The 23,860-nt window shown below is 40.2% G+C and overlaps 1 protein-coding gene across 5 annotated transcripts in view; it reads left to right on the forward strand.

Moving 5' to 3' along the window:
• PARD3 (par-3 family cell polarity regulator) overlaps positions 1–12,144 on the forward strand; it is a 229,993-nt gene extending 217,849 nt beyond the window's left edge. For all 5 annotated transcript variants that reach the window (XM_053468226.1, XM_053468228.1, XM_053468227.1 and 2 more), the window contains 3 exons: positions 1,241–1,361; positions 8,571–8,698; positions 11,393–12,144. In XM_053468226.1, coding sequence (XP_053324201.1) covers positions 1,241–1,361; positions 8,571–8,698; positions 11,393–11,786 — 643 coding nt within the window. In that variant the 3' untranslated portion in view covers positions 11,787–12,144. The remainder of the gene's footprint in view (positions 1–1,240; positions 1,362–8,570; positions 8,699–11,392) is intronic.
• Positions 12,145–23,860: the final 11,716 nt, after the last annotated feature.

Raw genomic sequence — 23,860 nt, forward strand, 5'->3', positions numbered from 1 at the left:
ACCCGCTTGGGCAAACGCGTCTCGTTTCATATACTTACTGCTAGGCAGCTAAGGCTCTGGCTGGGGGAACGATCGGGGCAGGAATCTGATACCGCTGTGCGCATTCCCAGACGCTTCAAGGAGCCAAATATCGTGCCATCGATGGAGCAGAGAGCGGCAACCTCTCCTTGGGCTATTTCTTATTTTTCTTCTTTATATGTAAAAAGGAATCCGTATGAAAGTACTTGATATGAATGAATTGTTCGGCCCTGGGATGCCGAAGTGTCCCTTTAATTGCACGCGCGCCAGTGGATTACGCTAAGACGTAGGAGGGATTTTTAAAGCGATATCCATGTGCATTTGTATTGATCTTTTGCAGACAATGCATTCGTCTGGCCTGATTTGTTTAATGTATTATTTGGAAACCAAACTAATGGGTGACGTGATCCCATTGATTAGTGAAAGTAGGTAAATTGAATGCACTGACATATTACTTCATTGCCTCTAATAACGCAGCCAGCGTTCTGGGCCTGACAGACAAATTGCCTTTATGACTGGCGGCACCCGACTTTCACCTTGCAAGCTGTAATTAAAACACCTTCCTAAATTCGTAATGGCTGTTAATTGAGAGTTAAGCTTACGATCGGCAATAATTTTAAATAAAAAGAAATATCGCTTCTGTTCTAAATTTTGAGCAAAACGAATCACAAAGCGCTGTATAGATGAAATAGATGAACCCATCTTATTGGAAGCCTTTTCGGGGCTCCACGTACGGCAGGGTAACTGAGGCTTTGCCAAAAGCAGAAGGGCAATTATGGTTTTGTTATAGAGGGTATCGAGACGGTAATCCGTCCGAGGTATCCGGGAGCTTCTTGACGTCAGGAGCCGCGTTTCCTGAGGTGAGGATTTCCTGTAAACCCTCAAACTTTTACTTAATGATGTTTTGAAGGAGAAAGTTGTGCCTTTTAAATGAAAATATATTTTCTTAGTCGTAATTCCGTTTATATTAGAAAAGGTATCTGTAACAATGCAACCGTTACAAAGGGATGTAAAAATGTTGCGGGAGTTCCTTTAAGGAAAGGAATAATATGGCCGACTGCAACTTTTCTGGGGTATACCTTATCACCAAGTTTTTGGGACTGGAGTGGAATCTTTTGGAAATGAATATTAATGGCCGTAACGTTAGCCATTTTAATTACTTCACATATTACATGCTTTACAAATCCTTAATTTTTGTATTTATTTTTTTTATTTATGGCAGCAATCGATCAACTCCAAGCAATCATGACCGGATACAGCGTCTCCGCCAGGAATTCCAGCAAGCGAGGCACGAAGATGATGTAGATGAACGCAGGCGGACGTATAGCTTCGAACAACCTTGGGTAAGTGCTTACAGCATCCATTAAGTAATCGTAACGAGAGGGGCTTATCAATAAGAACCACTCCAGAGGGTATTCCTAGTCCTCGACGTGTCAGAGAACAAAGTATGGGTGACCTTTCAACCTGTGGCCTTCCTGTTATCCCGCCATGTTGTCCATTATGTATAATTTAATTTAATAACCGGCTCACCCATCTGTCCAGTGTTACAGGCGTATCATATTTCCTTGTTACTTAAAATAACAAAATTCACGTTTATTGAGTGAAAGGAAGAATTAAAATAAAATTAAGGAATATTCGGACTGAAATATAAGTAATTTATTAATTAACAGCCATTGTGTACCCACTTATAAAATGATGCATGCGTATCAAAGTGAATCGATTAGATTAATAGCACTTGACAATAGTAAAATTGGATTATATATAGTACTTTTTTATTATTATGGTAAAGGTCCCCTTAAAAATACTGAATACTACTCAAACCCCTACAGAAGTCATTTTTTCTGGCTATTTGATCTTAACTTCAGTGCAAATATCTCATTGAACCATCATAAACTGAAAGGGTTAAATAAGTATAATTATAATTATATAATATTCTTAACGTAGTTCTGATAATTTATTTGAAATGCCTGCTTTTAGTTATTACCGCACTTTCTCCCTGTTTACCTTCTCGGGGTGAGCGACAGCTCCCTGTGCCGTCAAACTTTGTTTTCACTTTGTCTGAAACGGCAATTTCTTTAAATACGAAATCAGTTAAATGTAATTATTGGATTCCGTAAATAATCATTACGTATGAAACTTTCACTGGATGACTGGGGAAAAATTATGTTTAAAGCTAGAATTATATATATATATGAGATATACAAAGTAACACAATGTGTTAAAGTTTGACTTATAATTATCAATTAGACAGGCAGCATGTTAAAAATAATATATTTTTGATTCCTATGCTAGAAATACTGAATATACTAATATTGTTTAAATTGGGAAATGTTAAGCACGTACATTTGTAGCGTTTTAATTTGTGCTTTTTTATTATTATTAGTTTTATAGTCACGGAGAATTCAATGACACGAGGGCTGCCGTTTTCTAATGTCATAAAGATCTTAAAGCTTATTAAATCTGATAAATCACACCCCAGCCGTCCGTTCTTTTAGTTCGGTTTGTGGCATTAGCGTTTTAACGTTGGGCCACCCCCAAAGCGCGGCGTTATTCAGGTTATCTGCGGATTGAACGCAGGTGGATCTGCCGCTCGTTGTAATAGTTGGGCCAGCGCTAACATGGTCGCCACCTGTGCTCGTCGGAAGCGAGCCTGAACGCACGCCGCTTACGGGATATTGGAAAGCGGTGAGGTGTAGACCTTAACAAGCGATGGGAGCAGCTGTCACGCAATCGTTCAAAAGACTATTCCACAGCCCACGGCAGCTTCCGCTTTAATTATCATTTTAATAATATTACACGGCATGCGGATTCCCGAAGATAAACAAATAGGGCTAGAAAATTGTCTAAATGCGAAATTCATCATCTTCCCAATAAAAGTATGATTTTATGTGCGTAAGTAATGCTTGTTAGACGTGCGCTTGTCCGTCACCGGCCTCTTAACCCCTTGTTGGTGCTTCGGCTGATATGCTCCCGTCTGGTAGGTGTAGCGTTGGGGGCACAGCGGAGAACGGAGTTGATGGCACAGCGGAGAACGGAGTTGATGGCACAGCGGAGAACGGAGTTGATGGCGAGTCGGGAAGCAGTTCATTAACCGATTAAAAAGTGGCCTTATCGCCATGTTAATATGCGGGTTAGCGGAAGTATTCTTTTGGTCGTTCCCTTAGACATGTACTTGTCAAAAGTTAAACGATACCCTGTTCTCAGTTTCTATGTGGATTAATATAATAATATAATGTAATAATATATGTAGTATAAAGAAACACTCATTTCAGATTTTTTATTGATTTATATAGCGCCATCATATTCCGCAGCGCTGTACATTGGCTATCACTCTCTTCTAAATAGGGAGCATGAGATGTTGGTACCTACGCTTATCACGTGTAATGTATTACCGAACAGTTCAAAGCTTGGACAGTGTGTAATAAATCAGGCCCGTAATCATTAAAGTGATACTTTTACAGGAGCTCTTTCATAATCTTATCTATTTATAAAGATTTATTCCTGACATATCCTGCAGAGAAGATGGAAGGGAACCTGTTATGGGAAGGTGTGGGGGCTTCCTGTCTTTTTTTTTAAAAAAGTCTATTCTAAGAAAGATTTCTGAGAAAACCGTCACATTTGGATTTTTGCGCGGATTGGTGGTATGTTTAAATTCAAACATAGCTCTTAACCCCTAGAGTGACGGAGGCGCGGGGAACATCTAACCCTGAAATAAATATTTGCAATTCTGTTAATAGAAATGTATTTACAACCATTGGTTCTGAGACTCTGATCTAACTTTAAAGATACTAGACATGTACTTACAGCTCTTTATGATGCCGAGTGGTCTGTTACCTCCTTGTGGGTCTCTTTGGATTTAGTATCTTTGTATTTAACAATCATCATAATGTAGGCTTGCTTAGATAACATTAGGATAAATATAGTATTTGTAATTTACATTTGAAAACATTTATATCATCCACTATCGAGTACATTCTCCATCATTCATTATTTTTCATGTGATTCCAAGATATGTCTCAAGGATGTGGGACTGATACAGGGGCAACGTTTGCTCCTTCCTTCACAAATTTCAGTATGGATGGAGTCCCATTTTTCAGGTTTTTTTAACTTGTATTTTTTCATTATTTTCATGGGTTTTTGGGGGGGGGTTGAGATGTTTATATCGATGATTTGCTCATCATTTGGCAAGGCTCAGATCGTCAATAGAATGAGTTGGTTACAACAGTTAACGATAATCCTCTTAATTTACAGTTTACGTCACAGTGATATGTTTCGAGATATCTTTTCAGACCTTATCAGGAACGTGCCCATGGGACAATTCCCCATGTGAGAAACATTTGTACCAAACTGAGTGATTTCATTTCAGAGTCTTATAAACCTGGGGATTACCTTCTGGCACTTGGTTACCCTTTCCAGTTTTTTGTTTTTTTTGGGGGGGGGTTCTATTATGATAAATGTTTGTCCTCTAATAATAAGCAGTCCAGGTCCAAGCCTGGCCAGAGATGGAGGTACACACGGCCAAGCCAAAGTTTTTTGGGAAAATGAATCTCTCCCTATCTTAAGCACAAACTATAGTCCTCAGCTTAATGCGATCAAAAGGATTGTAGAGACTCCTTCCTACCTTACTAAATGGTGGCAGGATACATGATGTAGTAGACAGGGGTTACTGTGTGGTGGCTCAGAAAGCCAGGACCATAGGCTAGGCTATCTACTTTAAAACAAACTTGGCTCAAAACAAAGTGCTCATCCGTGTAAGACATGTAAACGTTTTGGAGATGTATGCCCCAGTAACGGGTATATTAATTGTAACTCTACTTGTGTGGTTTGTTTGTTGACGTGATGTGTGCAAGATCCAGTATGTAGGACAAACCACAAGATCTTTCAGCGATTGCAAATGAGCAAAAAAAAAAAAAAAAAAGCCTATTCTAATACCGATTTACTGTCTGATGAGACACAAAGGGTTGAGGAAACTCTGGTCAGCATTTTTTGAAATCTTAATACAAATAAATGTCATATAAGGAATAGATAGGGTTAACATTTCAGAGAGAGGACAGGTTAAATTATTTGGAAGCCAATGGATTTTTGCTCCAAACTAGGAATTCACAATTCGACGTACTTTGTTTTGTGTAACTATTTGTTTACCGGTTGATTATAGGGATTCTAAAAACACTCCAATTGAAATATTAATTTTCTAATAATTTTTACGTATTCTTGTACAATATATCCTTCTGTTGGTTGTCAGTTACTTTGTAATGGGTTCAGTCTCGACGCATTGTTTTTAACATTTATTGTTTTATACATTTGCTTACGCGTGTAAGTTTGCAGGGGGATGTACTTTTGCTAATTATTTCCTCCCCTTTTCTCCTGTATCCATTGAGGATTAATTAAGATGTGTGTAAATGCATGATTTCGCATAGTTTATTCCTTCCCGGTGCTAACATGCACAAAACGTTTTTTCACCAGCATCATTTGTACCGCTTTGGGTATCTGCTATTGATGATCTTATTTTATTTTTCTACAATAAAAGATTGTTTTGTACCACGTTACTTCCGGGGAACTAGACTTCGTGAACTGGATTTTCATGACCGATACGTAAAGCTGAGATCTCCATGCTTTGCTGGGATGGTGTAAAGCTCTGACAGTCTGGTTACTCTTGGTTTAGTGGCTTCCAGGAGAAGACCCCCTGCCTGACTCCATAGTAATAACCTTAAAGTGCGGGTGGAAGAGGACTAGTGGCCGGGGGCTGGTTTTCATGGTTCAGGTTACGTTTCTGAGGAAGGAACAGCTAAATGCTGCTACCTACCATGACAGTCTAGATGATTCTCTACTTCCAACTTTGTGTTTGAAGGCTCTTTCTTGTTTCATTGTGACTGTGTCCCAGGACACAAAGGGAATCCCACATAAAACTAGTTTGTTGAAAGAACTAATGGCCTTCGCTGATCCGTGACCTCCACACCATGAAACGCCTTTGAGATAAACCGGCAGGACCGATGTAAGCCTGGCCTATTCACCCAACATCAGCATCTGATCTCGTGGCTAAACTGAAGCAAATCCCCGCAACAATGTTCCAACATCTAATGGAAGGCCTTACTAAAAGGATAGAGGCTGTTTATAGCAGAGGGGACCAAACTCAATCCCGAGCTGTTCTAGCTGCTGTCCATGTACTTTTGTATCTTTACCTCCTGATAATACTGGTTGCCGGCATTATCTAGTTAGTACCGTACAATCTTTGTGACATGCTGTAAAAAGGGTTAATGTTCGGTGCAACTTATTTAGAAAGTTCCAAGAAACATCAGTAATGCTTTTAAAATCCAAGAAATATCAAATCTTAAAAGTACCCTTTTGTCCCTTTTTGGTGATAATTCCCTTGAATTCTACTCCCCCCCCGGACCATTTTCCTTCTATTCCATTTCCTTTGCCTTTTTTTCGATGGAACGTACGGAACGGTTCCTATTCTTCTAAATCCGATTGTCCCTGCAGGTTATTCCCACCGAGCACCTCGTGCCGTGTTATTTAAAAAAATGTGCGAAAGAACAAACCGTGAATGAAGGGGAAATGCGTTTCTCGCGTTTCTTGGGGGTATTGTGCTATGAAATTAAACAGCAGCTAGATGATAACTTTAATGCCAAGAATATATCTGGCTTTTAACACGTATAATGCATTTTGCGGGCTAGCAAATCCTTGAAGATCTCAATCCGTGGCCAACCATTACTTGAACAATCATTTATTTCTGTACTGCATGTAATACATTAGCCAAGAGTCATAATGCCCTTCAGAGAATTGCTTTTCAATTTGTGCTTATGTACGGCACAGGGGGTACACAAAAGCCCCTTACATTCTGGCTGAATTAATACATCTGCTACCAATTGCTTTCTTTCGATACGAAAAAAAAAATGCTGCATGTTCCCCTTGGCAACCTTAAAATATAAGAGGGAAACATATTCAAGGACATCTCTCGAGCTTTTGAATTACAGGGTTGTAATTCTAATGCACAATGGCTTGGATTCAATTCCATCTAGCGAACGTATCGTATAATTATATATTTCCAATTAGTCCTGGCCCGGCTTTGTAAAAGCGCCTGCGATATCGTGGATCTGGTAAGATTTATGTAGCTCGCTGTTTACGTAGAAAGTTCCGTCGCTATTACCAAGTAAGCGACTCTGAAGTGGTTAATTATATCATGATCAACTTTACATTGTGAAATGCCGGATCTGTTTACAAGAGGCGACTAGGTGATAGCATGAAAAGCAGGTTCATCTATATAGATAGTATATAGAACTATACAGATCTCGATTTAACATTAAATTAACATACATTTATTAGAAACCCACCCAATTTGTGTTCCAGAAGAGCTGTTCTCAGTTTCCGCAGGACTATTCTTCCACCGTTAGGTTGGTCCTCTCCATGGTAGAAGATGATTAGGTCAGTAAGCCATTGTGGGGCAGCGGAGACGTTATCGTCATTACTAATTAATCATGAATAATTTGAAATAAAATACCTCAAAAATATTTTTAGTGAAAAACTAAAAAGCAGAAGCCAAAAGAGGATTTTAATAAGTGGATTTAATTATGGTAAAAGCCGCGTAGGCGACAGAGTTAGCGTGTTGTCCTTGGCTTCCAATGTAATTTGATTTTTATATCCGTTAGTTGAGTCTATCAGCTGTTTTCCAAAATGTACATTGTCGTCTTATCTCCACATCCCTCTTCACCGCTTTTTGTTCCATGTTCGGACGAATAACTATCCGATGTCCCTGACCAAAGCTCTCCCGGGTATAAAGCAGTATAGCTGCCATATGTTACCACGTTGATGCGTTCGTCGGTATAATTATAAATCGGTGGAGTGTTATTACAGGTGCGGATACGTCCTTTGTAATATCTCAAGTACATCAGATGCCACTTAAAATGCCCGGAATGTTCTGCTCCTCCCCGCCATATTTTAAACTTTGAATAATCGTGTTAGCATAATTTTGTCCCTCGTGGGATATAAATTGAATGCATCGCACTCTGTAACAAGTGGAGGCACAGAACAGGTTCTTGAAGAGTGTTCCTCTGGGTGCTCTTTATAGCTTTTTCACGACGTGCCTCTATTCCAAAACGGATAAACGATGAGTTCCGTCGGCGTTGAGTGGACTTTGTCTTAGTTCTGTAAGTGCGGTCGTGGAGTTTGAAGACCTTGGGTTGGCGAATTCTGTTCCTTCTGAATTAAACCCGAACTACTTTCAACTTTGCCACCTCTTAAAATCCTTCCAGCTGCGTGAGCTCTTCCCACAGCGTAATTACTGAAATATTCCAAGACCCCTGAACTGTCTTTCTGCTCTTCTAGTAAAATTTAAATGTTTACAAGTAAGTCTGATTTTTTTTTCTGAGCCAATGTAAATAACAGAGTCGTGTGCTCCCGAGTCGGAGAAGCCATCTTGTGCTTTTCAAATTGTTTGACGTTTCCCGTCAACTATCATACGAGATAAGTCCCAGTCATTCAGCACATGACCCACGGACGCGCATTGACCCTTTGCCTGCTTGAAATTTACTTTTCTATTGTTTGTTTTCTTCCAGCCAAACAACTCAACGTACAATCAGACCGGACGACATTCGGTGTCTGTCGAAGTTCAGATGCAAAGGCAAAGACAGGAGGAACGAGACAGCTTCCAGCAAGCACAGCGCCAGTACAGTTCCCTACCCAGGTGACACCATATACCGTTTACTGTATTACCATAGCAACACAACAACTTATTCTTTTACTTATGTTGAAACCTAACAGCCCATAGTCGGTGAAGTCACCACGCCGAGCCCATCTCAACATTTTGCACTTACCCCAAACTCTTATTTTATACCCTTCCCCCAACATTTCACACATTGACTAATCAGGGTAGCATATTTGTGTCATTTACAAGACATTTAGCTACATGTTGTAACAGCGAGTATGTGAAACACTTCAAACCTGTACATTACGCTCGCACTGTGAGAGAAACAAAGGTATTACTAGAATTCCAAGTAGCTTAATTAGGGGTTTTTTTGCCTTCTTTTGGCTCAAGAATAGGAAGGTTAGGTAAAAGGGTTGAACTTGATGGACCTAGCTCTTTTTTCAACCTTATTTACTATGAACTATTGAATCCCAGAGACGGACGAGCCTCCCTTCCCTATATAGCACCAGACAGCGTCCCGTTAGCACCAACGCCATCCAGCTCCTGAAGAATATAATCTTTTATATATTCTATGCACCTTCGAAACATATATTCACCATTCCACCCTAAATAATGAATACTTGATGCCTTCTAAATGTTTTTATATTTCAGTCTTCATTTTTACTTGCTGTGTAAAAATAGTTTCTCACAATCTATATCATCACTAATTCAACCTGCTATGTACTTTAATTGAATTAAATTATTAATGACATTGCAATATATATATATATTTTCTTTTAAACACAGCTACAATTAATATCCAGTTAAAAATATTGTCCATTGATTTTGTATCACAAATTCGGCAGTATTTGCAGAGTTTTGTCCTTATTGGAAGTGAATTCTTGGCTTTAACCCCATAGCATTTATTTCAAAATCCTGGTGTTGCTGAAAGTATTTCTGATTAACGATGATAATCTGGCAGCGCGTTCGCCACGTAGACTGAGATTTCCCTTCCCCGGGTAAATTTATATTCTTTAACTAAAAGATTGCATCTGCATGCAGGGAACATTAAGTATGAAATGATCTTCTCTAAAAACCCACAGATTCAGCTACTTATTAAATATTGGAAGTGTTTTGTCGGGTCATTTCACGTACGTTAAACAAAAACCGTATTGGAATTATAGCCGCGTTCGCTGATCCGATTACAATTCGCAATGTATTGATGAGCCGAGTCTGAGCAAAATGGAAAAGCAATAATCTGATGTGATTACAGAAGGACCTTATAGGATATCAATGGGAACGGACAGGACCTCTGGAATACTGCCGGCCAATCCTCATTGAATGCATTTTGCTAATAATCTGATTGACAGGGTGTGTAGAAAAATGCAGAAAACATGGGGCTTTGGGTTCCCTTCATTCAAGAGTTTTATCTGTAAGGCGATCAAGAAAATATGCAAATCAGAACAAAAAAAGAATTACCAGTAAAGCCACTTTTTATAAGTTATTTATTAAAAGTAACATCGTAAGTGTCAGGTATTTACTTTCTTTGTAAAGGCCCGTTATAAGGAGTCTGTAGTTGCCGTATGAGTATGGTTTAGTGGGGTTGAGGGGTCAGTCTCTCCTGGCGTGCAGAAAGTCCCACATCTAACAATGATGTTGAGCATTTCCCAAACACCGGAGATCCCGTAGAAGTCTTGCTTTATGTAGCGACCTTCACAGACTTGGAAGGTTCTTGGCGCACGCTGTGATTTCTATACCTTTAGGCGATAACTTCCGTGAACCTCAATAACCCTCGATCTACAGGAGTCCTTTCACGCTTCCCGCTGTACGGAAACGTAATGTAGCTTGGCAGATACAGCCAGCCGCACACTGCTGTGTTAATGCCGCTCCCGAGGGCAATGCCACAACCAAGAAAAAGTGTGTGCCAGGCTGAGGGAAACCGCTCAAATCCACCAAATCCATCAGAGGCACAGCCGTCAGCGTCGGTTGTCTTTGTGGCCGTAAACCTTTGGTGTGATTGTCTTCTAGATGGAAAAACTTGGTCACAAATGTTTTTCTCAGAAGTGTAGGAATACAATGCTGCGCCCCGTGGCTAACAGTTACCCTCCTGTTCCTAAAGGTATCCAGAAAAGCAACACACGAGCACTTAAAGGGTTAAATATAATCTTCTAGCCTGAATCGTTGAACTGTCCGCTCTACATTCTGGGATTTACTTAGTAATGCTAATGGTGACTCTGTAAGACGCCATCTATTCTATGCGTCAGTCAGAAATGAGTGATGTCTACTTATGGAGAAAAGATCAAGTAGATGAGGCCACCAACAAAAAAAAAAAGATTCCTGTTTAATAGAGAGTATTTCTCACGCATCAAACTGTGGCCGTGCTTTTTGCCTTCACCCTTACTCCGAAAGCCCCTTTGACGAGATGCTCTGTTTAATGGTAACGATGTATCCCAGAAAGATGCGTTAAAGAACACTGTATGTATATTTTGTTAATGCCCAAGCACTAAGCCTGACCTCTTTGCATCATGCTTTATGTTGAAGATGTCTCTGGGAATCTTACACCCAAGTGAATACATTTTTTTCCTATATCTTGGGGATTGTAATCATTCTTCTTGAGCCAGCATAGAAAAAATATTATATTCTTTTGATGCAGTGAAAGGTTTGATTCTTCACTTTCTCTTGAACCAACACATCTAATAAGCAAATACTTTTGTTGAATGTGAAATTGATGACCCGATTCTGTGTTTTTTCTAGGCAAAGCAGGAAAAATCCTAGTTCAGTGTCTCAGGACTCCTGGGATCAGGCATATCCCCCCGGTGAAGGCTTCCAGAGCGCTAAAGAGAACCCCAGGTATTCCAGCTACCAGGGATCGAGGAACGGCTACACGGGCGGACATGGCTTTAACGCTAGAGTTATGATGGAAACGCAAGAACTTCTCCGACAGGAACAGAGACGGAAAGAACAGCAACTGAAAAAAAAGGTGTCCTCGGACGGCTCCAACAATTACGACTCTTACAAAATGATCTCTGATTCCAATTACGCCCATCCCAAAGGTCCCTTCAGGCAGGACGTTCCACCATCTCCATCTCAGGTCGCACGGCTGAACAGAATACCACAGCAAGAACCCGGACGGCAGTTTTACTCCTGAGAAACCTTTACGTGGGGGAGGGGTGAAGAAAAAAAAAATAAAGCAATAAAGATTTTCATGAAAGACGTAATATTTTTAACAGGATGGTACTGTGGTGCGTATCTTGTCCGGTTTCAGTGCCTTTAGCGGTTGGGGCAAAGCAGCAGTGGACCTTTTCCTGCCCCTTGTGCTCTTGGTCTGAAGGCTTCTTATCATGGAAGGATTTATCACAATAAGACAATCACTTAATAAAATTAAATATAACAACGCAAATTACACTGTTCAGCCCAAGTTTAATCAAATCCCTGCCGGTGCTGGCTAAGTTGTGTTTTGCTTTGCAATGAATATTTTATGTCATATCATGAAAAAAAAAAAATAAGATTTCTTCATAACCATTTTCCAGTTTTTTTTTACATATCCGAATGGTTGACCTAAGTATTATTTCTACGATATTCAATTCCCCATAATTGATTTAAGCATTTATGTTATCAGTTACCTTTTTATGTCTCACATTTATATATAAGATGCAGAACGTTAATCTTTTTTTTCTTTTTTTTTTTTTTTTTTACACGTTTAACGGAAAAAATTGTGATACATTTAATGCCTTTTTATGGTTGCCTTTCATCTCAGAGAAATATGTATAAATTACAATTTGTCATGTCTATGAATAATACGTGTTCTTTTTAAGACAATAGGGGTGGAAATCTTGTATTTCTACTGAACATTCTATTTTATTTTTTATTTTTTTTTCTAGAATGTATTTTATAACATGCATATTTCTATGTCCCCGGATCCCGTTTGTTACTTGCGTTATTATTGAGGGAACGAGGGAAAGGTTTGAATAAGGACAAAGGGAAAAGGTCTTGCGTCGTTGTACAAAGAGCTGTACTGTCTTAAGTGTTTGACGGGTTCCGTACGACATTCTGCCACGTGCTTCCGTTTGCCACATTATGTTTCGTGTGTTGTAGAAGCTGACAAAGTGTGAATGAAAGGTAAATGGAGGAAAACTGTTACAGTGTTACGAAATCATGCCAGACATCCCAAATTAAGCTTTAAAGCATTAGCTCATGTTTGGAAGCAGACATTTCTTCTCTTGCGATATCCGTAAGCAAGCTCTTCTGTTGGCGTTCAAAGGAAAGTCAAGTGGATGTCAGTAATGACCCCTTTCACCTCTCAATGTACCATGCTGTTTAAGTTCTCTACGGACGGGGTGCCTTTCTCCCCCTATACCATGAAATGTCATTCAGGAATTGCCCCATATCCCCCACTGTCATTATTCTATATTGTAGAGATGACATTGTTGCCCATGGCCATCAACCATTGTGACTGTAGCAATAACCAATATTGTTCAAAAGCATCATCCTGTAACATATTGGCCACATTTTGTTACCTAGTGTTTGCCTCAGCAATCTTTCCACCATAAATGAAGTGATTGACCATGGTCTTCTGAAATGATCCATTCCTATGTCAGTGGAATGGCCAGGCAATCAGTAGCTGGACCGTGTCCTCAAAGGTGATCATCCTTCCGAGCCCACGATACTCAGGATACTAAGTGACAGCCGAGATTCCAGGTATTGCTCCAAACCACTACAAAGCACAAAGCGCACCTTGTGATCCCTGGTGTTTAATCCACGTTAGGAAGGAGTAAACGATGATGATGATGATGGTGCAGGAGGCCTCGCCTTCTGTCGAGGATCCAAACATGATCTCATGCGAAAGTCAATGCAGCTTTAGAATGGAACCTGTTAGAAACGCGCATGGTCCTGCACTCCATGGTATGCAGATCATTGCCCAGTTCAATAAAGTGCCTACGAGTCCTCTTATTATCATAAAACTTACATTAAGCATATCATGTTAAAAGTAGAGGGAAATGTAACAAAAAAAATCATGTATGATGATTAAAAAATGTACAAAAAAAAACAAAAAAGTGGTTTACTGGCACATATTACTTTTTCACATGAACTTGTTTTTTTTTTATATAATATGTGAAACTGTCCAGCACATGTATCTGTATTTTGAAGATGTCTTTTTTTTGTTAATGTTATACAGTGTTTAAACATGACTAATGTAAGCACAGTGATATTTGATGACAACAGCTACTTTTAAAGGAGTTAAATGAAAAAAGAGTGATTCCGCCTTATACTTGTACATAAATCATTAGAATAAACTTCAGCTCTGGATTTGTGAGTGATTTCAAGTCTTTTCTCCAAAATGATTCACCAACCTAAATTTTGTATCTAGAGGTGGGGAGGATTCATTGTACGGGAGATCATTTATTCCCATTTCCTACAGAACCTTAGCAGGAGAGAGACCGGACACAGCTTTTTATTATATATAAAATATATATACAGTATATAAATTATATGCCATACTGTGCAAACGTTTTAGGTAGGTGTGAAAAAATGCTATGATGTAACAATGCTTTCAAACGTAGACATGTTAATAGTTTATTTTTTTTTATAAAATCCCTGACTTTGTGCAAGTGTACCTAGAATTGATGCTGTGATGGAGGCAAAGGGTAGTCGCACCAAATATTCATCTGATTTACATTTTTCTTATGTTTACTAAGTTAGCTTTTTGTTAAATGATAAAAATAAACTTTAACATGTCTTTTTGAAAGCATTCTTATTTTACGTCATTTTTCTCACCTGCCTAGGATTGTTCTACAGTATGTATATGTATGTATGTGTGTATGTGATTGTATGTATGTATATATATATATAATATCTGTATGAAATTTTAGAGAAAATCATTACAAATAGTTTGTGTGGCCACGTTGTGCATTTGTGGGACTGTATGGTGATATTACAGCAGGGAAGATAAAAATTAATAAAATTTACAGTATACAAAACTGACAATAACATTAACACACATTAAGTAATACTGGGAAAGAAGGAACCCTGTTCTTGTGAGCCTACAATCGTTTTTTTTCTCTCGTTACCTGCAAAGCTCACAAACCCAGGCCTAAATATACACACTATCATCTCCTGGACCGTACACACAATTCGATTTTCCAGGACCCAAGTACAACGTGACAAATATTTGATGTGAGATTATTGAAGACCACAGAAGAGGTTATAACCGCGGTAATGTAAATTGAAATTAGCATTCGTGTGACTTTTGCTGGAATTACTGAAACTGTATCCCTCCCACATATCCAAAACGTGCAAAACGTATGATTTAACAGAATACCGGGTATTATTCTCAAAAACGAGAAGAATGCAATAAACACATCGATCTGTGACGCTACTAATTACTTCTCCGAAAAGCGTTGGTTTAGAACAAAGACATGAAGACGGTTAGAGAGCTGCGTGGTTAGGACGGACGTGCCGAGCTTTACAGACAGGCGATGGCCAGCAGGAGGAGAATAGTAGATTGAGAAAGAAGATCCCCAGCCTTGGGGTAGGGAGTCAGTTCTATAAATTGTGAATAAAAATTTTTTTTTTTTACTATAAATCATTTCATTTGAACAGATTTTTTTTAAAAAAATTAGATGTTTAAGAAAAGAAAATATTATTTGAATATTTAGTTTCCTTTTCTCCTGCTGCTCAATAACGCATTAAAATAAAAATATACTGGAATATTATTGGTTTAGTCATTTCCCAGTTCATTCTTTGTTCTGAATTATTTCCGCGGGTTTATTAAGTGGTTTAGATGCTAGATTGAGTTTAGTTCTGATCCTGGCTGTGAACCGACTTCACGGGGTTAGACACAAGAGATGCGGGCAATTCTTATACAATGCGGTGGGGGACGCGCATGCACAGGCCCCCTTCACTCGCGTTAAACTAAGATTTTGATATCAGGGTGGGGGGCAGGTTATTCTAATTATAATAGAATTATTCTGTGAAGCTGTTTGCAGAAATTGGCAACAACGAAATGTGAAGGATTAAAAAAAAAATAGGTTGCTGTGCGTTTTACAGGATCGGGGGATGAATCTGTTTCTGAATGCAGCCCATTGGATGATACTTTGTTTCTCTGCCCGGTGTCTTCGCTCCGCGGTGTAAGCAGCGGGTTCTGCCTGCGTTGTGTTGAAAATCATCGCTCACCCCGGAGGAAAATGCCTTTTTTGTTTTTGGTCTTTTTGTTGTGGGACTTCCGGTTGACTCCTCTCCCTGTATTCACATTTTATAGGCTTCTTTTTCACTCTGGACCAATTATCCTGCCAGCAGCGCACTGTCTACAGTAGACGTTTTAAGTTCCATCCATGGGGTGCACCAGGAGCGCCTTTATCAGGGAAAACTCAGACAAACGTGCCGCTCTGCATCTATACAGGGGCATCAAATGAGATGTCTGGTGAGACAAAATAGCCCCCAGCGGGTGAGCAGAGGCCTGTAGCCAGGGTACCTGGTAAAATGTATAACTTTATACACAAAGTGTGGAACGTGTATTTGTTTAGGGCGGTAGTGTAACCATGTATGCCTCATTTATGCTACATTTTTGAGGCTTCTAGTATACAATGACAAGTGTTCTACAGACAAGGACTCTAATTAACCTCTCACTAATTAACCTCTCAAGCACTAAATGCTCTTCTGAAAAAAAAAAAGTCTTATTGTAAGCTACATATGGCACCGTGCCATCTTCATCAGATAAAATGATCATGATGTAGTCAGATATACAAAAACACCATTCTCGCTAATTTGCCCCTCTACCGACACGCTTTCCTTTGTGTTCTTGGTTGAAATTGCCTCTCGCGTTTAGTTTCTTCCCAATAAGATGTCGGTATTCACACATCTCGAGGGAATGCAGGATTCCTTGTATTCTTGTCAAAGTGGAATCTGTATAACTGGAAACCAGGGCCGGCCCTAAGCTTCCTGGCACCTCCAACACACCATGATCCTGACACCCTCCATATCTACTCCTGCTTGCTGACATAGGAGAGAACGTGGCGGTGGTGCCCCCATTAGCTCAGTGTCCCTGAGGCAGCCCTCTCGAGGACCTATCCTGACTATACCAGGGTCGGCACTGGATCTACAACGTCATCAGAATACCTGGGAATCCTCTGGATTTGACCTGGATTCCCTGGGAGGAATACTATGTTCCTCCTCTGCCAGGTTCTCTGCCCATTCTCCACCCGCTTCCCCTCCTTCTCCCAGCTATTCTGTTGCTAACCCCGCCTCTCACATGGGATAGCCCCACCTCCACGCAAAGCCACTTCCCCAGAGGAGCCAACCCTGAGAAGTGCCCAAGTATCATCACCCGGTACTGCTGACCGCTCTGAGTAATATAGCAGCGATATTATACATATGTATCTACTGACCCCTCTGAGTAACATAACATATACAGTATCTATTGTTCTTTAATCATATTGTAAAGCTGCACAACCTAATTCAGGTCTAGGCCGGCCCTAGGGCAAAGAGCGCAAACCTGTGATGTAGGAAGCATGTGGTCGTTACACCAGGGTGTCGGGTGCTTGAAATGCTCAGGTTATTTGGTCCATGTCTGGCATTTTGCGTTTCCAGCATCGCGTCCTGCATTCTATCGAAGTGTAACGTTTTCATGCTATGAATTTATTTGGTTAAAGAGAAACGTGCGTCAGACATTTAAATATTAGACCCACAGCACACGTGTTTTATTTGCGAACTCAAAATACACAAATACACAATCTACGCACACCTTTCAATGACAAAGTCGCGAGGTGCAGAGGAACTGCGGCTGTGTCGGTGTGCATTATTTCTGAGAGATATATTGATGTTAGCGAGAGCCTCCCGGTGATCTGGGTTCATTATCTCCATATATTTTATACCTAACAGGTCTGGAATATAAGGACGGCTCGGCATGAGGTCTCTGTGAAACGTGTCTCGTTCGGTTTAAGAAACGGGAAGCTGACAGCTTTCACCTTAAGGGCAACGCAGATGGAGAATTCTGAGCTCGGACCATGAAACTAAATGTGACACCTATCCCAGGTTGGGATGGAGCGCATGCTGAGCCCACCCTGATCGGCCTGGAGCATTTTGGTCGTTCATGACTTTTGTGTCTATTAAACTGAAGGGGCATTCACCGAGCAGACGGATTTATATGATAATATATATTGTACCATAAAATAAGTAAGAACGAGTATTCCCCTGCTTAAAGGGGCCATGGAGCAATTCATATTATTTAGAGGACTGTTACTGGCCAATGACTGGCAGGAGGCCACCATGAAGATCAGTGGTTATGGTGGCTGCGCGGCTAATATTAGAGTGTGGGAGAGTATGTATCGGAGCGCGTGTATGGAATCCGATGTGGATTCTGAAATGTTGAAATTATTGTTGCACGTTTCGATGTTATTTTGCCTTAAATCACGTTAAATCAAATTCACATTTCACTTGCTTGTGTGACCACCTACATACCGCTGAACAAAATCATTTGAGAGCCGCTCTGGAGTATACGGGAAGGATTGGAAACAGGAGTAATCTCGGATACATTATTAACTCAACCAGGTTTTTTCCCCCTGCTTGTTTATTTACATCTCAGTTTGCTTGCGTGTTTAACCCATTGAGTGCCAACTTGACAGGCAACTCCATGAATGGCTGGAGAATCTATTTGTATAGATTGTATAGAGTTAGCGATTAGTCACCTCTGCTGTGAAAGAATAAGAATTAATTTAGGGGGAAAGGTGACTTATTTCAGTGTTTGGATCACTATTTTGGTTTAAAATGCCTCAGATCTGTTAAATGCATATTATTATTATTATTATTATTATCTTTTATATAGCTTCAACAGCATCCGCAGTGGTTCGTACAGTCCGTACATTTAAAGGGTCCCACAAAGCTAGAGCTAACGGCTAAGACGACCTGATACATCGGGTAAAGAGGACCCGGCTCGCAGGCTTATGTTTCAGTACGATGCCCAGTTACCTTTTCATTGACTCCCGCAGGCCAGTGATTACATTAAAACACAGCGACGTTCCGTAATGATTAATGTGTGGGCTGTGGGGTTACAATGCTTCTTACCAAAACCACAATATATTGTGAAAATGCTGCTTTTCTTGTGCATATTTCAGCAGCATCTCACGAAAGTTTAAACTTGGTGATGTCAATAACATTCTTCCAAACTGACCTATACTTTTACCTGACAATTCTTGTGCATCGCAGGACACCCAAGTGGTGTAGGTTGCAAATCATAATTTCTTTTTCTAACGATCTATACATTTATTACGCTGTTGGTTAGCACAAGGTAAATATCAATGGACGAGAGCTTCCCATGGTTCATTCACCAAAAAATATCCACTTACACAAAAAGGGAGGAAATTGGTGAAAAGACCTCCTAGTTACTGAGACGTGGATTGCAATTCCGCTGTCAGTAAATAAATATTTGGAGTCCTGGTAACATCCCTGACACACATGGAAGGCTGCCCAACATAATGCAGACGGAAGCAGAATGTTTTCTCTTTTGCTAGGAATTGGCAGCAACTTTACATACAACAAAATCTTTAAAACAAACACGACCTCATGGACACGGGGCGAGACTTAATGCTTAACAAATAGTTGCTAGGGTGCCGTGGCATTGTAGAAAGATGCCAAGATCAGATGGGAGAGAATTTGTCACGAGTGAATGATGTTTTTAGATACAGTAACAGCTGAATAGCGTTTTGTTTAATGGCCGTGCTGGACCTGCGTAGACTGCCTGCCTCGTTACTTAACGTTCCCAGCGTGACCCGGTTCTTTGTATGGGACGTGGCATGCGGGATTATAACTGTTGAGGGTTGTCTTCTAAAGACGTTTTAGCTCCTGCCCGGGCCATGATCTATGCTGTTTACGTGGGTTTGCTAACCTAGTTCATGCTTCTGGACAACGGGTGAAGTCTACAAATTTATGATAAAAAAAGGGAACATCAAGAAGGAAAACACAGGCCTTAAAGAAGTCAGACACTGATCAGACCCCCAGAGAGTGGCTAATATGTGTTGAGGGGGACCATGAAGTGGACCGGGATCCTACTGTGGAATGTGTTGTGCGAAAATTTGGATACCTGCACCTTCTGTGTCCTACACGCCGGGTACCTACAGACTGCAGATGCCCCCGCACACTCTATTTACACTGCAGATGCCCCTGCACACTCTATTTAGACTGCAGATGCCCCCCACACTCTATTTACACTGCAGATGCCCCTGCACACTCTATTTAGACTGCAGATGCCCCCGCACACTCTATTTAGACTGCAGATGCCCCCGCACTCTCTATTTAGACTGCAGATGCCCCCGCACACTCTATTTAGACTGCAGATGCCCCCGCACTCTCTATTTAGACTGCAGATGCCCCCGCACACTCTATTTAGACTGCAGATGCCCCCGCACACTCTATTTAGACTGCAGATGCCCCCGCACACTCTATTTAGACTGCAGATTCCCCTTCACACTCTATTTAGACTGCAGATGCCCCCGCACTCTCTATTTACACTGCAGATGCCCCCGCACACTCTATTTAGACTGCAGATTCCCCTGCACACTCTATTTAGACTGCAGATGTCCCGACACACTCTATCTGCTAAAATGAAAGTTTGTGTATCGTAGACACTATTACTGTCCTTTATCCTGTACCTGGGCTGTTGTGAGATTTCTTAGAGGTGAGAAAAGAGTAAAACTTAGACAGCACCCAGTCTACATTTCCCGTTTCTTTTTGGGTCCGCACATGTGTAGACACTAAAAGCTCAGGGTTATGTCCTTATTGTATGCCCACCGCAGCATCTGGAGATGTGGATAAACTCATAATACTAATAAAATCAGACCCTGCCGCGCAGACTACTAATAATGGCGGACGGAGGAATAGGAAGCCTCTGAACCTGACCCCCACCTGGACGCCCAGGAGAACATTCCCCGGTTTATGACCAGCGTACCGTGCAGTGAAGCCTAACTCTGTTTATGTTAAATATCCAAACTGGGACTCTGTGAAGGAATCCTGGAGGTAGGATCGCATGATGCATTAATTCCAGGTGCGTGAGGGGGGGGCTTCACGTCTCCATTTGACAATCACAGATTGTTTTTACGGCTCTAGTGAACCTAAATCGAGATTTATTGTATGGAAAAGACAATCACAAAATCACCCAAACGGAATAATATGTTTCAAAAGAACAGCTGGTAAAAAGTTCCACCCATAACAGAACCGAGGATATTAACGTGGATTCAATGCTCGAGATAAATCTATCACAAGTAATTAAACAGCAATTTCCACAGAGATTGTCACATAAACTAAAACAATAAAGTTATCTCAATTAACAAATCAGAGGAAATATATTTTGGTTTTTTATTATTATTTATTGATTTATATAACACCATCATATTCCATGGCGCTGTACAATGGGCAAACAGGACATAAAAAGTAGTGCATGGTCATAATAAGTTACAGAAACAAAAAAAGTTATGTTTCCCCTACAGTTTATGCAACGACTGCCATTCAAATATCTCTGGCATTAAAGCCGGTCCGTTCTCTTTAATTTTAATGTTTTTTTGTTTTTTTTTTACGACATCAGAATTTGGCAATTTGGAAATTGTGAGTTTTTGAGATGATTTTAGCATTATACCTTTCTGTGTGCTTGAGTAATGTTGCCACGTGCCTCCTCCTTATTCTTAAGAAATATAATTTATATATTGTAACAACAACCCTACTTCTTGAATGTATCGTATGATGGATTCAAAGGAAGAGAGGAAGAGGTTAGTTTGCGGTTAGTAAAAAAAGCATAAAATCTCTGAAGCTTTTCCAACAAACTGCTACATTTTTATTATTATTATTTGTTAACTTATATAGAGAGATGATATTCTGTAGCCAGTCTGGGACACGGGGCAAATGCCTGTGGGGCCGGTGGCTGAAAGCAGCAGATCGGTAATTGCTGCATATTAAACCGATCCCCCCCAAAAAAGATTTGGGAACAACAAAAAAATTCGGAAACTCTGTTATCAATAATTTAGTTTAAATCTTAGCTGTTACATTGTGGAAGTCATTTAATGGGGGCTAAAATGTATTATGTAGCTATTTTTTCATGCATTAAAACCAGTTTGGAATTCTTTTGACTTGCGACTTGTCCTTAAAGACAGATACTGGAATGAAGCGTTGAGTCGGTGACCTCCGTGTTAGCTGCTTACTGAATCATTAGAACGGCAGCTCATTAGGAAGGAACGGCACAATCACATCGGTGAATAAGCCTGAAAACGAATAAACATAAGGTCATTCCCCTCTGGACAAAGCTAGTTTGGGAAAACTTATAGAAGATATATAGTAAGTATATAATATAAGTAATAATTTGTCATGTTGGCTGACACAAAATAGATATCGCTGTATTGGTCTGGGAAAATAAATTACAAAAGAGGTTTGTGGACGAATTCACTAAAGGAACAACCGGAATGAAAGGTTCTAGCAGATTTGTGGTTTCAACTACTTTTTTTTGCTATTCATTATGAACGGCCAACACTGACAAGTATCTCCAGCCAGAAGGGATCAGCTGGCCCTGTATAATGTATAATTTGATTGGGTAAGGAGATTGCAGCCGGTGCCAGACAACAGGGCCCAAACTCCACAGGGGGCCCAGTGAGAGAGATCACAGGATCTTCCTTTGCTGGGCCCACTGGGTGTAACAGAGGCCCCTGCATAGCGTTGTCCAACATGTCTTCATATGTCACCTTCAGCACATGGAGACACTTTGGACAACGCTCTGCTTCCGACTTTGTGAAACAGTTTGGGGAAGACCCTTTTCTATTCCAGCGTGACTGCCCCAGCTCACAGAGCAACGTCCATAAAGACATGGTTGGATGAGTTTGGTTTGTAAGATCTTGACTGACCTGCACAGAGCCCTGACCTCAACCCCACCGGACACCTTTGGGATGAACTGGAACAGAGATTACAAGCCAGGCGTCTCGTCCAACATCTGTGCCTGACCTTACAAATGCTCTACTGGATGAATGCGCAAAAATCCCCACAGAAACACACCAAAATCTTGTGGAAATCCTTCCCAGAAGAGTGGAAGCTGTTATAGCTGCAAAGGGGGACCAACTATATATATTAATGTCTATATATTTAGAATACAATGTCATAAAAGTCCCTGCTGGTGTAATGATCAAATGTCCCAATACTTTTGTCCATATATTGTACATTTGAATAGAGTTTTGGCTGTTATACGATTATATCCCAAACAATAACATATTAGAAAAAACAAAAAACAAAAACTGTCTGCGCTTCTTACCCTAATAAAGTTGGCAACAAATATGTAAACATAATATAAATGAGAGGTTTTGGTTATATGAATTGGCCAAAGCATAATTAAGCTCACCCGCCACGTCAAGGCACACTCTCAATAGGGTGAGAACCTACTCTCACCTCCTACGTAGTGGACACACAAAGCAGTTTATACTGCTACCAAAACCTTATTAATGTGTTGGGGGAGGTGCAATTAAACCTCCTCCCTATTAACCCCTGGACAGCAAGCTGCAACCAGACTGATGAGGAGCCAACAACCTCAAATATGTGCAAACAGGGAAAAGAAAAAATGTCGGTGCGCTAAGCTAGTCTCAGGCTCAAATAATACAAATGTGTAATATGAGGCCTACCAAACAGGTGTAAGCATGCTGCAAGAAACAGTGTATTGGCTGTACAATGTATACAAAAAACAAAAACTGTCTGCGCTTCTTACCCTAATAAAGTTGGCAACAAATATATAAACATAATATAAATGAGAGGTTTTGGTTATATGAATTGGCCAAAGCATAATTAAGCTCACCCGCCACGTCAAGGCACACTCTCAATAGGGTGAGAACCTACTCTCACCTCCTACGTAGTGGACACACTTTTCCCTAATAACATATTAGAGTCTAGGGCAAATCATATTGTTAAATACCCTTTAAAAAAACCCACAATGAATTATATCTTGGCAGAAAATATGGAACGAGTATACATCAACGGGGATGAATAATGTGAAACCTCCAGAACAAAATAAATAGAAACACATTAAAAACTACCAAATTACATTATAATGGTATTTCTGATGGAGCCGTATGTACCAGCATGTGTTATATTGTTATACTTTAATATTATGTTACAATGTCAATTACTTTCAATAACTTAATGTGTGTTAATCTTATCATCAATTTAAAAATGTAATTGTAAAATAATTAACTGTCTCCTATTGTAACT

The sequence above is a fragment of the Spea bombifrons genome, chromosome 5 (genome assembly GCF_027358695.1).
Source record: "Spea bombifrons isolate aSpeBom1 chromosome 5, aSpeBom1.2.pri, whole genome shotgun sequence".
In the NCBI taxonomy this organism is placed as follows: Eukaryota; Metazoa; Chordata; class Amphibia; order Anura; family Pelobatidae; genus Spea; species Spea bombifrons.